Genomic DNA, 15,083 nt, shown 5'->3' on the forward strand with positions numbered 1-15,083 from the left:
ATATGCTCTAGATTGCTGGTTGTCGTGTTTCCCCACACTAACTGACAATAGTTCAAGTGTGAATAAAAAAGGGAATTATATAGCAAGAGTTTGATGTGCGTAGGAAGAATGTACCTTCATCGGCCTATTAGAAATTGCCTACGAACAGAACAGCTTAGTGGATTCCGTCCCTCAATCTGTGATTTAGGCCACGGCAAGTACGTTATTGATGTTTCTTGTGATTTTTGCTAGCTGTGAATAATTTCTCGATGTTTATTAAGCTGCTTCGGGAGATATACTGTTTGGTACGCATGCTGTTGACTGAAAAGGGGAGGGTAGGACTTTCTTCAAGCTGTTTCTGCTTTTGTCCTGTGCCCTGTTTTTACATTGAAAAGGAAAATGAAGTGACTAATTAATGTACTGCATCGCTTTTGCTAATATTCATACTTCATTTTCCGGCATGACCATATCTGGCTAACAAAAGCAAACGTAAGGGGGTGCCAATCTATTTCTTACAACACAGGCACCTGCGATATTCAAACCACAGAAAGTGCGCCGCTACTAATAGTTGCCTCCAACACAGTGGTGATATGTGATTTTGTAGGTCAACCATAACCATGCAACAGACGCAGAGGTTCGCCAAACGTGCGGCTTCGATTTGAAAGTTTTACATTTCTTAACATCAACGCAAAAGCGCACTTAAGCAGCCAGTGTATTTCAGTCGAAGGTGTCAAATTACTACTTCACTTGCAGTGGATTTGGCGACGACGATGAAGAAACAAAAAACCGTACAGAAGCTCTTCCTTTTTTTTTGCTTTTAGTAGGAGTTCCTAAAAACTGCAGCAAAAGACCGCCATTTAAGTTTTGTGAATCTGCCAGCGATCTTGCCTTGAACAGTATAATTTTTCACCGGCTGCTGAAGTAAACTGTCCTATGACCCGCGCGCAGACCGAAAAGGAGACGAAGAAGAAGCGCTTTTCTGGTGCAACGCGGCCGCTCCCACGTTAGCCGGAGATCACCGATCATGGATTATTTGGGTGAGTCGTTCCTTTTTTGCAAATTTATCGCAGCTGCTCCAGCCCTCCCCGTCCTATTATCTCAAAAAGGACATGATTTGGAGAATCGTCTTTGTTTTAGATCAGGGACATTCAGGTAACGAGGCTTCGAGCACCCGTCGATTTCAGAAAGGATCTTGGGGCGCAATTGGGTAGCCGAAAAACTCGAAGCAATGTTTTCCTTCGACGAAAGTCACATTGCGTAATGTATTTGCCAAAATATTTGGTCCACGTAGCCGGTAACACAATTTTCATTTCTAGCTGGGCATGTGTGTTGCACAGCCTCTGCATGACTAGCACTAGAACACTGTTTCACACCGGGACGCCCATTGAATTGTAACAGGCGCACACGACCACTAGGAGCTGAGGTAAATCATGCAGGGATGCCCATTTGCCCGGTGCCTAGAAGTGCTACCACAATATTCTTGACTAGAAGTTTCAGCGATGGGATATGTCACATTCCATTGTTTCAAACCTCGACAGGTGGACATGTCCCTTTAAATCAGGAGCGGCTAGCGCCTATCAGAGTTGCTGGCGTGGTGTTTATACGTCAAGGCCGATGCACAAGCATCTGTCTTGACGTAATGTATCAGGATTCGTAGCGAAATGCCATCAACCAATCTTTGTAACAAACGTCATCACGTGGCATTTCCGTATGACGTGGGTAGGGTGGGTTCCATTTCGATACTTTGCCTGGATTGACCGTTGAAATTCGAATAAAATTATATCTCGCCAGGTTCGAATTTTAGGACTTAAAAGATTGAGTTGTGCATTAAAACTAGATTGTCTCCAAACTTGCCATGTAAACGTACCCCAAGGCTACATAAAAAGTTCATTAACCAATGTTTGTTAAGTAGTATTTAAATTTTTTTTTATTACTGCCGAGGGTTGTCCACCTCACCTACGAACTCATAGGCAAGAACGACATGATCACTAGCTTGAAGCGTTTTTTTGTAATATATCTCTATTTGCCAAGACGGCCTGTCACAAAATGAAATTTAATCCAACTTAAGAGCAACATCACGCCATAGCCGCTACGCCGCCACAGCCGGTAAAAATAAACTGCAAATATGCTGTTTGCGCAAAGATAACATTAGGCCACGCTGTTTTAATTACGCTGTCAGACATCTGTTGGATCTCTTTCGGGTTTATTTTGTCAACATTCAATGTTTTGTATGATTTTCTGTCATGCTTCCTTGAATCCACAATAAATGTTTCTGTGTTTACGGCTACCTTTATTTCTAGCATCTGCTCGCCGCGTAATTGCTGTGACCTCTGTGCAAATTTTGTTTGGTTTCATTCAGTGGTCAGCTCTTTGTAAACGGGGAAAGGGGTTTGGGAGCCAATTCCTACGTCAGAATCTCGGAGTCATTACGCCGGTCCTCTAGTTTGCGGTGCAATTATTGTGGGAAATAATATGAAATGAGAGGTACACATGCATTTTTTTAGAACAATTGATTTTTAATTCTACTTCATTTATTTTTTAAATTTCCGAAGAATAGTTCCACGCTTTAGCATTGGTGCACTTGTGTTACATAAAGAACAGATACCAGAGAAGCAAAACAGCTCCTGGAGGAGCAGTGGTACAAGTTGGTAAAAAAATAAATAAACCGAAGACAGAAGTAACATAAAGAGCAAGGACAAGACCTAAAATATCAACATCATAACGCAAGGTATCTTGTTGCGTTACTAGATGCGTTGTAGCGTCAGAGGTGCGAGCTGAATTAACGTAGAAAAGGCGAGGACTACGCTAGCTTCGGTGAGGCATGCAGAAGATTACAGCCCGCAATAAACCTGGGCAGAAGTGGGTGCGAATTAGTTTATACACGAATAAATATTTTAGAATAATTTGCGCGTTACTTCCAGGGGTCGAGTATTAAACATCCGCAGCACACGCCAGGAATTTTGGACAGTGACACTTCCTTTGTGCCGTATCAAAGGGTGAAATGCCGACTTTCTTGCCTCAACGCAACAATTTCTGTGGAGTTTTCTTTTGCCACTCAAAATAACACAGAAAATTTGCGTTGCCTACGCTCCCGGGTGTGGCGTGCGTGCTGCTGCAATGGGCTGCTGGGCCAGCCAGTATCTCTGAGGATATATATTTGCGAATGTTGATACGAAGGACGTACGTACGCCGAATTCAAGTATCAGCGAACAGGCTTCTACATGTATGTTTATATTCTCACTCGTACCAAAGTACTGCGACTACGTGCACCTCTGTTATTCGCAACAAAAGAAAAAAATTGCTGTTATTCGCAACAAAAGAAAAAAAAATTGCTGCACAAAGCTTCAACATGTAATGTCAGTTAGCGACTGTTCGTAAAGCAAACCGGCCTCTTAATGTAATAGCCCAATATGTACTTTCCGAACAATTGGGAACACTTATAGTTGCAGCCAACGAAATGTGGATTACCACAGGGCTATATTTTAGGCAGGGTGTGAGACCACGCTATCTTATATTCCATGCTGAAATGACTAGCGCAAGAGTGGACACGGGGCACAAAAGGGTAAAAAGCACCGTTATTCTTCGTTATCTATATAAGTGATGTTGAGCATATACCACCAACTCCTTACATTAAAATATGTAAAAACGACACCAGCAAATTGTTTACAGGTAGAGAACTCGATCACCAAAAGTTAGCTATAGATGAGTCGTATACTATTTTCAATCTAATTGGATGTTAGTCACCTTTAATTGAAGGTTAAGAACATTAACTATACGATATTCAAAAGCCGAAATAATCCTTAGTATAATGCTTGTGTAACATTTGAGAACTGCGCTATTGAAAAGATACGCACTCAGAATTTTGCAGGTGTCGTTTTCGAAGAGAACATGAGAAGAATACATCACGTAAACAAGTTCTGTGCAAATGTGTAGGGCGATATCAATATTGTAAAATATTCGAATGTTGGTGCCAAAATGGTTAAAATTTCATTTACTGATGTCCTTCTTCATTCTCATCTTTGCTATTGCTTACTAATCTAGGCTATCAATACTAATGCAAATTTAGACGTGCAAAAAATTTTACAAAATAAAACAGCTGTAACCTTCAGACAATCTTCGACGAAGAGACCACGAAACACCATCCTTCTTGAGCTTAACGTACTCAAATATATCAAGCTGTTCCAGCTGAAACTAGCCGTGTATACACGGAAAGAAATTTAATGTGGCCGACACACTTAGTCCTCATCATCTGCGCCGGATAATCCACAATCCTCTCTTAGGCACAGCTGACTTAAAATATAAATGTTCAGCATTAAATATGGAACACAAGCACTTGCGAACCTAATACCTCACTTCCTAATCAAAATTCGCAAAATTGTGTATATTGTTCACCAATGCATGTCGGCTGATGACCTCAACAAAAAGGTTAAGGATTCACTTGTCCTAAGTTCTGTTAAATAAAGCTCGTCGTGCGGTATGTAGTTCTGCAACAGTGGTGTTAGTTTTTTCTGAATTATTTATTTATTCTATAAAGTTTTACATAATTTGACAAGGTTGTTTCACAGAATTATTCCCAATCGCATCAGCATTACCGACAATAATGCAAGCGTAAATTTCAAGCAATTTTTAGCTCCTTTGAATTTTTTTGGTTGCCCTTTGCGTTGCTTTGCTGCGTCTTTGCTAAGGTAGGAGGCAAAGCATTTCATTACCTGCTTCATAGAGGTTCCAACATGAGCGCTATATCCAGTCATTCTTTGCTCTAAATACGTTGTAGTTTAAATATGAAAATCTTTCACTTTGTATTTCAAGTATCGACCGCTAGCAATTCACATATGAAAACTGTCTTTCTCTAATCATCAATCCACATTGCTTGCTTGAGAACAAGCTTTTTTCTTATATTATACATAAGACAAGGCACAGGACTCTGCACTAAAACCCGTGTAGCCTAAAAATACCTGATATGAAACCAACATGAAAAGTTTCCAAATTCACGAACGTTCTGCATTTGAAATGAATGAATAAATGGTACCATGGTCGCTCGCATAGAGACGCTCGACTCCCCGTATGCTTTTGTTAATGTAATAACCGCGCCATTGGAGCCCGTAGTAGCATCATTGCTAGACTCATTACGTAACTTCTGGCCAGTAGCTCTTCTTTATGACTGCTCTTACGTTTTCGAGAGTAAATACGGAAGCGAATATTTTCAGGTCACCAGATACACCAGACAACTGTCTAGATAGACAGTTGTCAGCATCTTCGGAAGCCCACCTCTAAAATTGGACTAAACCATCACGCTTATTTTTTTCTCTGTATATACAAAGCTTATCTTACTCTCTTTTGAGCCCTTACCACTCTGTTCCATTTTACAGATTCCCGGCAGTCAGGAATTCATGCTGACCCAAGGCGTAAGTGGCATGTTGCACTTTCTTCAGACGCAAGCTATGCTGCTATACAATAGGTTCTAGTTATATTCTTTATCGTTTATTGCGCTACGCATACCAGTATAGTCCCTCAAGCATGTACTAGATTTTGTCGGAATGAAGAATTAAAACCGCATTATTCTTTATTACTGAGCTGTTTTCTAATCACAAACTGTGTCTGCTCCAATCTTCGAGCTTGAATGACAGAAAAATTAGGCTTTGTGACTTCTGATATCATCATCATCATCAGCCGGATCTGCGCACTGCATGGCAAAGGCTTCTCCCATACTTTTCCAACTACCCCGGTGATTTACTAACTGTGGCCATGCCGTCCCTGCAAAATTATTAATCTAATCCTCCCCCCCCCCTCTAAGCGTTTGTTCCCTCACCCAATCTGCTCTTTTCTTATCCCTTAACGTTAAACCCAACATTCTTCTTTCCAAAGCTCGTCGCGTTGTCCTCAATTTAAGTAGAACCCTCTTCGTCAGCCTCTAAGTTTCTGCCCCGTAGGTGAGTACTGGTAAGGCAGCTATTATACACTTTTCTCTTGAGGGATAATGGCAATCTGCTGTTCATGATCTGACAATGCTTGCCAAACGCACCCCAGCTCATTCTTATTCTTCTGATTATTTCAGTCTCATGATCCGGATCTGCGGTTACTACCTGCCCTAAGTAGATGTATTGCCTTACCACTTCCACTTCCACTTCCACCTACGGTAAACTGCTGTTCTCTTCCGAGACTGTTAAACATTATTTTAGTTTCCTGCAGATTAATTTTTAGACCCACTCTTCTTTGTCTCTCCAGGTCAGTGAGCATGGATTGCAATTGGTCCTCGGAGTTACTAAGCAAGGCAATATCATGAGTGAATCGAAAGTTACTAAGGTATTCTCCATTAACTCTTATACCCGATTCTTCGCAATACAGGTCTCTGAATACCTCCTGTAAACACGCTGTGAATAGCATTGGAGAGATCGTATCTCCCTGTGTGACGCCTTTCTTTATTGGGATTTTGTTGCTTTCTTTATGGAGGACTACGGTGGCTGTGGAGCCGCTATGGATATCTTTCAGTATTTTTACATACGGCTAGTCTACACCCTGATTCCGTAGTGCCTTCATTACTGCTGAGGTTTCCACAGAATGAAACGCTTTCTCGTAATCAGTGAAAGCTATATAGAAGGGTCGGTTATATTCCGCACATTTCTCTATCACTTGATTGATAGTGGGAATATGGTCTACTGTGGAGTAGCCTTTACGGAATCCTGCCTGGTCCTTTTCTTGACGGAAGTCTATGGTAAAGTCCCTTGAATACTTGAAAGTAGCGACACTCTTTGAACTCTGCCGCGCCGTGCGACCTCCTCACCTCCTCCTCACTCCTTGTGCGTTCCACCGCGGCAACCAGTTTTGCCCCCGTTTTTCTGCACGACGATTAGTCTCCCTGCCGTTGCCCTTGGAAGCGCGCGGATCTTGAGTTTTCCTTTTGTTTTTCTTTTTCGTCCGTGCCATTTTCCTCCTGAGCATGGCTGGCTCGGCGTTTTAGCTCGGGGTAGCGAACGTTGTACGTTGTGTTTCCTGCTCTATGTGTTAGCGCTATGCTTGGCTGTTGCGCATATAATTGCAGCCAGAAGCCGGAAGATGGGTATTCTGTTTTTATGATACCACAAGAAAAGCGTGACGGCTTGCGCAGGAAGCAGTGGCTGCATGACATTGGCCTAAAGAACTTTGTTCCGAGAAAGAACAGCGTTGTTTGTGAGCTGAGGTGTTTATCTTATAGCTCGTAGCAAAACATACCATAATGCTGCTTTTTTTTCATTTTTCCGGCCTGCTCACCAGCGTTTTTGTTGCGGTTGTCCTCAGTATGCTTATTATTCTGGGGCAGCTGCATCACCTCACACGTCGCTATCTGTTGTTATTCAGTCGGAGGTGCAGCAATATAGATTCTGCTTTGCGCCCTCAAAAAAAATTAGTGGCAAGCATACCCGTGGTATTGCAGATGATGAGCGGTAGCTAGTCAATATTGAGTTTTTTTTATGTTTTAAGGCGACAGCTTCATGTTTCAAGGTCGCGTTGTAAACTGGAAGTATCTCATGACCCAGGGAAGGCCAGAAGTGACCCAAAGCATGTCCACCCCTGTATAAGAGGATGATTACCCAAGTCAGTTTATGAATCATTAGTGATTGACATAAGGTCGGTTAGGGAGGATTAAGGTTGTTTAGCGTGTATTAAAGAAGATTAAGGTGGATTAGAGTGCTATAAGAAGGATTGAGATGCATAAATAAAGATAAAGCTGGATGAAGGAGGATTAAGGCGGATTATGGTAGAATAAGGTGAAGGGTTGATGAAAGGGTATTAAGGCAGATTAGGGTGAATTAGGGTGCCTGAACTACGACTAGGGAAGATTAAGGTGGATAAAGAAAGATTAAGGTCGAATAGTGTGGTATAAGGTGAAATAATGTTGATAAAGGAGGATTAAGACCGATTAGGGTGGATTAGGCTAGATTAGGGTAGATTAGGAACCATGAAGCTAGATTAGGTGTGATAGAGGTGGATTAGGGCGTATTATGGTAGAATGGGGCTATTAAGGAGGATTAAGTTCGATTAAGGGGCATAAATAACGATTAAGGTGAATGGAGGAGGATTAAGGCGGAATATGATGGATGAGGGTTGATCAAGAAGGATTAAGACCGTATAGGGTAGGCTTAGGTGCATTAGGGGCGATGTAGGTTGATTAGGTTGTAGTAAGGTAGATTGGTGCTATTAAGCTCGATTATGGTGGATGAAGAAGCATTAGGTTGGATTAGGCTGGACTAAGGTGATATAGGGTTCATTGAATATTCTACCATAATCCTCCTAATGCACATTAATCCACCGAATCCACATTCATCGACCTTAGTCCTCCTTCATTCCCTTTAACCCACCATAAACCACGAAAGTCCTCCTTATAGTACCCTAATCTACCTTCATCGACCCTAATCTACTCTAACCCACCTTAATACACTTTAAACCTCCTTAATCCTTCCTCATTCACTTTAATCCACCCTAATTCACTATAATCATCCTTTATTCCCCCTAATCCATCCGAATCCACATTCATATCCCTTAGTCCACCCTAATCCTCCTTTATCCACCCTAACCCTCCTTCATTCCCTTTATTCCACCATGATCCACTATAATCGTCCTTAATGCACCTCAACGCACCTTCATTTACTGTAATCCACCTTCATCGACCTTAATCCAACCTAGTCCTCCGTTATGCACCTTATCCACCTTCATTCACACTAATGCATCTTCATCGACTTTAATCAACCTTAATCCTTCTTAATACACCCGAATTCATCTTAATCCAATCACTAATCAATCATAACTTTGCTAATCAATAATCATCTCTTATACGCGGCTTCACATGCTTTGGTTCATTTCCCACCTTCCTTCGGTCACGTGATATTTTCTGTAGCTTACAACGGGACCTTGAAACAGTGGTGTAAGGCTTTTGCCTAATAAGTCACACACAAAGGGATGTGTCACAGGCGATACTAGACCAGATGCACGAACTAAAGCATCTGATCATGTGGCAGAAAAATTGTTTGGAATATAAAACTCGCCTCTAGGCTCCCTTTACATCGGTATAAGCCCGTTCATACGGCTTTAAAAAAAATCAACCTCCTCATAAACGTTGCCTCCAGCAATATCGATGCTGTTATTAGCATTTCTCAAAATTGTCAACCCCACTGGGGCGCGCAACCGACCCAAAATAACACGCCTCCATACCATCCTGTGGCCCGTCCGTAGGAGCCCAGGAGGAAAATTGCGCCGTGCGCAGCCGGCGGACGAGGACAATCGAGGGAGGAGGAAAGCGCCGTGAGGAGGAGAGTGTCGCTACTTTGAAATTTTCAAGGGGCCTTAGTCTAAGGTGTTCCTGATTCTATTTGCGATTACCTTAGTAAATAATTGTAGACAACGGACAGTAAGCTGATCGGTCTATAGTTTTTCAACTTTTTGGCGTCCCTTTTCTTATCGGTTAGGATTACGTTTGCGTTCTTCCTAGACTTCGGTACGCTCGAAGTCATAAGGTATTGCCTATACAGGGTGGCCAGTTTTTCTAGAACAATCTGTCCACCATCCTTCCACAAGTCTGCTGTTATCTTATCCACCCCAGCTGTCTTACCGCTTTGCATAGTTCCCGACGCTTTCTTTATTTCTTCCGGCGTTACTTGTGGGATTTCAAATTTATTTAGACTATTCTCTATTCCATTATCGTCGTGGGTGTCACAAGTACTGTATAAATTTTTATAGAGCTCCTCAAGAAAGGGGGGTTAACCGAGGGACCCAATTTTTATTAGTCATATCATAATGAAGCCAATAAACATTGGCACCAAGGACAACACAGGGGAAATTACTTGTGCTTAATAAATGAAATAAAGAAACGATAAACTAATGCAAATTAAAGTGGATGAAGAAACAACTTGCCGCAGGTGGGAACCGAACCCACAACCTTCGCATATCGCGTGCGATGCTCTACCAATTGAGCTACAGCGGCGCCGTTTCCCCATCCACATTTTTGAGTATTTATGCGCTCCAGTAGAACCCTGGGAGTGTTAGTCTGCGCCACCACTCACAGACCTTGACGGCGGATGTGGAACGTCCTTTTTGCCGCAGGCGTCACGAGAACGTGATCTTTTTGGGTGAAGGCAGCTGGTCAATAAACCCACACATGCTACCTGAAGACATCATTGTTGCCGGATTCGAGACCCTCGTTATGTAATGAACGAGAAGACAGGGGAGTTAAACGAGGGGCCCGATTTTTATTAGTCATATCATAAGAAGCCAACAAACATTGACAACAAGGACGACATAGGGGAAATTACTTGTGCTTAATAAATGAAATGAAGAAACGATAAACTAATGCATATTAAAGTGGATTAAAAAATAACTTGCCGCAGGTGGGAACCGAACCAACAACCTTCGCATTTCGCGTGCGATGCTCAAACAATTGAGCTACAGCGGCGCCGTTTCCCCATCCACATTCTTGAGTATTTATTCACCAGTTGCCTTCACCCAAAAACATCATGTTCTCGTGACGCCTGCGGCAAAAAGGACTTTCCACGTCTGCTGTCAAGGTCTGTGAGTGGTTGCGCTGGCTTACACTCCCAGGGTTCTACTAGGGCACATAAATACTCAAGAATGTGGATGGGGAAACGGCGTCGCTGTAGCTCAATTGATAGAGCATCGCACGCGAAATGCGAAGGTTGTGGGTTCGGTTCCCACCTGGGGCAAGTTGTTTTAGAGCGCAGCTCTTTGGCGTCCGTTCCTGGGTTTCGCGTCGGCGTTGTCGTCGGCCTCGTAACCAGCTCGCCGACGAATCTGCTCCGCCACCGCGCATGCGCGCTGTCGGCTCTCCGGGCGAGGGAGGATGATGGAAGGGAGGAGGAGAGACTGTGGAGGAGGGCTGGCTACACAAATGGCTCTTTGGCGTCCGTTCCTGGGTTTCGCGTCGTCGTCGGCGTTGTCGTCGGCCTCGTAACCAGCTCCGCCCCCCTTTCATCCCCCCAGCGCTAGCGGCGACCGACTGATACCGCTTTCGTGAGTCCGCTACCGCACTCACGAAAGACGTCGTGCACTTCCTGCAACTCGCATTAACCGTCCATCGATCCACACCGATGTTAGTAGTGGGGGACTTTAATGTTGACATAAAGACAAACAGCAATTTCCTAACACTTATGCGGGAGAACATCCCGTTCCTCTCGCTCGTAACGCGTCCCACGGCTGTGACAACCTCGCGAGGCACTTGTATAGATCTCGTCTTTGAGAATCAAGCATTAGTGTACCAAGTCGAACATATATCAGTCTATTTCTCCGACCACAAAGCTTCCTTCATGACTGTCAAGAACTGTTAGTGGAGTCTTTGTTAAAGGAATGCGTGTGAAAAAATAAAAAAAATCTGTGATAGCGCATACATGTGTTGCTCGATTTCTTTGCCTCAATCTATCGAAAAGGTGAAACAGCTTATTTGCTGCGCTCAAATTTCGCATTAGGAATTAACGTAATCGTCGGTAATTTTTTTTCATCCATTTTCACTTGCATAGGTTTATCGTTTCTTTATTTCATTTATTAAGCACAAGTAATTGCCCCTATGTTGTCCTTGGTGTCAATGTTTGTTGGCTTCTTATGATATAGAGCTGCTGAGCCACTTGAACTATCCATCCATATTAGTAATGATATTGCCGGCTTTGTCTCTTAAAGCATACATCTGATTCTTGCCAATTCCTAATTTCTTCTTCACTGCTTTTAGGGTTCCTCCGTTCCGGAGAGCATGTTCAATTCTATCCACATTATACTTCTTGATGTCATCTGTCTAGCGCTTGTTGATTAACTTCGAAATTTCTGCCAGATCTATTCTAGCTGTACGGTTAGAGGCTTTCATACATTGGCGTTTCTTGATCAGACCTTTCGTCTCCTGCGATAGCTTACTGGCATGCTGTCTAACGGCGTTACCACCGGCTTCTACAGCACACCCCTTAATGACGCCCATAAGATTGTTGTTCATATCTTCAACACTAAGGCCCCCTTCCGGAGTTAAAGCCGAATACCTGTTCTGTAGCTTGATCCGGAATTCCTCTAGTTTTCCTCTTACCGATACCTCATTGATCGGCTTGTTATGTACCAGTTTCTTCCGTTCTCTCCTTAAGTCAAGGCTAATTCGAGTTCTTACCATCGTATGGTGACTGCAGCACACTCTGCCGAGCACGTCCAGATCTTTTATGATGTCAGGGTTTGCGCAGAATATAAGGTCCATTTCATTTCTAGTCTCGCCAGTCGGGCTCCTCCACGTCTCCTTTCGGCTATCCCGCTTGCGGAAAAAGGTATTCATTATCCGCATATTATTTTGTTCTGCAAACTCTACTAATAACTCCAACCTGCTATTCCTAGAGCCTATGCAATATTCGCCCACTGACTTGTATCCAGCATGCTTCTTGCCTACCTTGGCATTGAAGTCGCCCATCAGCATAATGTATTTTGTTTTGACTCTACGCATCGCCGATTCCACGTTTTCATAGAAGTATACCACTTCCTGGTCATCATGACTGGATGTAGGAGCGGAGACATGTACGAACTTCAATTTGTACCCTATATTAGGTGTCACAACAAGACCTGCCACCTTCTCGTTGATGCTATAGAAATCCTGTATGTTCCTATCTATATTATTAATAATCAGGAATCCTACTCCTAGTTCAGGCCACACTCCAAGCTTGTGTATGCAATTTTATCAACACGCGAATTTTTTTTAATTTGGTGGAAATTTGCGCGGCACCGGGATTCGAACCACGGCCCTCTTGCACGTGAGGTGGATGCTCGACCTCTACGCCACTGCTGCCACTTCTAATATACTGGGTTCTTTTTTGCGCTTTCTCCCTAGGTACTCGCAAATTGACATAGGCGTGCCAGTGTGCTACTCGGATTTGAGACATATGCATTTGGCCCAATAAAGACTGACGACATATTCAGTAATTATTTGTGCATGTTTACCGAACCACCGAATTCGCTAGCATCTTAGGTTTCTTTAGGATGAGGAGCACTTTCGAACTTTGTGCAAATAAGCGAAAGAGGCGTCAGATGAAGAATGGAGCTATGCAAAACTATGTGCTGCATGTTGCACAATTGATGCTGCGCGCATGCCATTTCATTTTACTGTAACTTGAAGTATTAAAAAGTATGCAGGTCCCACGCATTGTGGGAATTGATGTACGCGAAGCTATAGGTGCTGTTTGCATTGATTGACGATAAGTAGTGGTGATGCTGATGGCGAATGTTTCATTTCTTCCACGTTGAGTCCAACCCGAGGGTACTGAGTTGACTTTAAACGTTACCTTGCGTGCACCACTGCTGTTTGTCTGCGTAGTGCACAGAACACACGCGGAGAGATGTATGGTTGAGGCGTTGTCGTGCACCGTATTTCATAACCTCTGTGAAGGTTGAGAACTGTCATTGCCTCACATGGCACATCGCATCCTGACAGAAGCATTTACTTTGAATTGGTTTATGGGTTGTACGTGCCAAAATCACAATCGGATTATGAGGCATGCCGTAGTGGCGCATTCCGGATTAATTTTGCCGCTTTAGTTTTCTTTAACGTGTCCTCAAATCTAAGTGAGCCAGCGTATTTTATTTCGCCATCGTCGAAATTCTGCAGCCTCGGTCAAATCTGTGACCTGGAGCTGTACGATACCCGCAAAGCTGTCGCGGCGGGCACAGAAGGGTTGATTTAGAGTGTGACCGCTTCCGTTGTGTAGCCTAGACCGTGCGGTGTGCTTTAAATAATGCGGCCCTGCTCCTGCACGCCTGTGTAAGTTCTTGAATAGACATATTTGCATGGTTTCTTTTTTGATAAATAGCAGAAAAGCACCGTACCGTACCTTGAATTTGAGTTTATCCAGCATGTCCTTGCCTTCTCAGGTCTTCTCAATATCGCCCCCCCCCCTTTTTTTTGAGGGGAACTGGAAGCGAGGGTGGCAAAGCTGTCATTGATTCGTTTTGCGACTCCGCAGTTCTACCGATTCTGTGCGTGCTCTCCCCCTCTACTCTCCCCTTCCTCGCTTCGATTCTATTATAGCTTCCCTCTGAACTTGGACGTTGGTAGAAAGGCAAGAGCTTGCGGGTCACGGGTAATTGAGCCTAACTGAGCCTAATGCGGCGACGACCAGTGGACTCCGGAGGCCATCGTGCACATTGGACGCGGTGCGGTCCAAAGCAGTTCCTCGCGTCTCTTGTCTCCGCTGCCCTGCTCATTCCATGTATATACACGCTCTGAACCATCTCCCCGAATCGGTTTGCCGGACAGCAGCAGCAGCAGCTGAGAGACAGTCGAAGGAAGAAGCAAAGATAGCTTCGCTTTAAAAAGAACCTGCCTTTATTGTAGATTTATTGAAACGGCGTAATAGAAAAACTTTTCAGAAACCATCCGCGATTCAAGTCAAACCACGTAAATAACCGAACGAAGGAAGGAGCTGATGCTTTCCTTCAGAATGCTCACTAGCACATCTAAACTTTTGAGCACATGAAAGCTCACACGCAATAGCACAGGCTTATCAAGGGGCTATGAGGTTGACGTTTGGCGTGGAAGGCACCGTCGCCATCCCAGTGCGTGAGGCATAGCGCGCCGTTTCCAGCGGCGCCTTATCGCAAGTGCGACCTTTGAACACCGTCTACCAACCAGCGACCGCCGTACGCCGGTAGGCCCGACAACTGCCGAGAGAGACATGAATGCTAGTCAAGTTATTATTAAATACACCTGCGCACATATATTTCAGTGCAAGTATATGTTGTTATCGTGTAAGCGACACGGGTAGTGGTATTAAGGATAAACATTGCGTTCGTGACACGTGGGCTTTGAAAGTAAAAACCTAGGTTCCTCAGGTGTTTTTGTAATACGTTGTGTCCGTGAAGTTTAAATCGCACTTAGTACTGTCTTTAAGGTGATCGTGGCCTTCTTTCGAGTATTTGCCGACCATATGAATTTATAGCATTTTTTTACTTACGACTCGTAGTTACTAAAGTTGTCACAGTAAGCCAGGCTATCCCGTTGAATTAGCATTTTAACTGAATCCAACCGATATTCTTTTAGCTACATATGAACCTAAACCGAGCCTGAACATAAAAAATAACGGTTACCAGTTCGGCGCGAAACAGTT

General features: G+C 43.6%; 1 protein-coding gene across 2 annotated transcripts in view; it reads left to right on the forward strand.

The window, feature by feature from the left end:
* Positions 1 to 935: 935 nt before the first annotated feature.
* Positions 936 to 15,083, forward strand: part of LOC135908945 (uncharacterized) — a 71,001-nt gene continuing 56,853 nt past the window's right edge. For both annotated transcript variants that reach the window (XM_065440809.2, XM_065440808.2), the window contains exons 1-2: positions 936 to 1,016; positions 5,349 to 5,384. In XM_065440809.2, the coding sequence (XP_065296881.1) occupies positions 1,004 to 1,016; positions 5,349 to 5,384 (49 nt within the window). In that variant the 5' untranslated portion in view covers positions 936 to 1,003. The remainder of the gene's footprint in view (positions 1,017 to 5,348; positions 5,385 to 15,083) is intronic.

This window comes from Dermacentor albipictus, chromosome 9 (assembly GCF_038994185.2).
Source record: "Dermacentor albipictus isolate Rhodes 1998 colony chromosome 9, USDA_Dalb.pri_finalv2, whole genome shotgun sequence".
Taxonomy (NCBI): Eukaryota; Metazoa; Arthropoda; class Arachnida; order Ixodida; family Ixodidae; genus Dermacentor; species Dermacentor albipictus.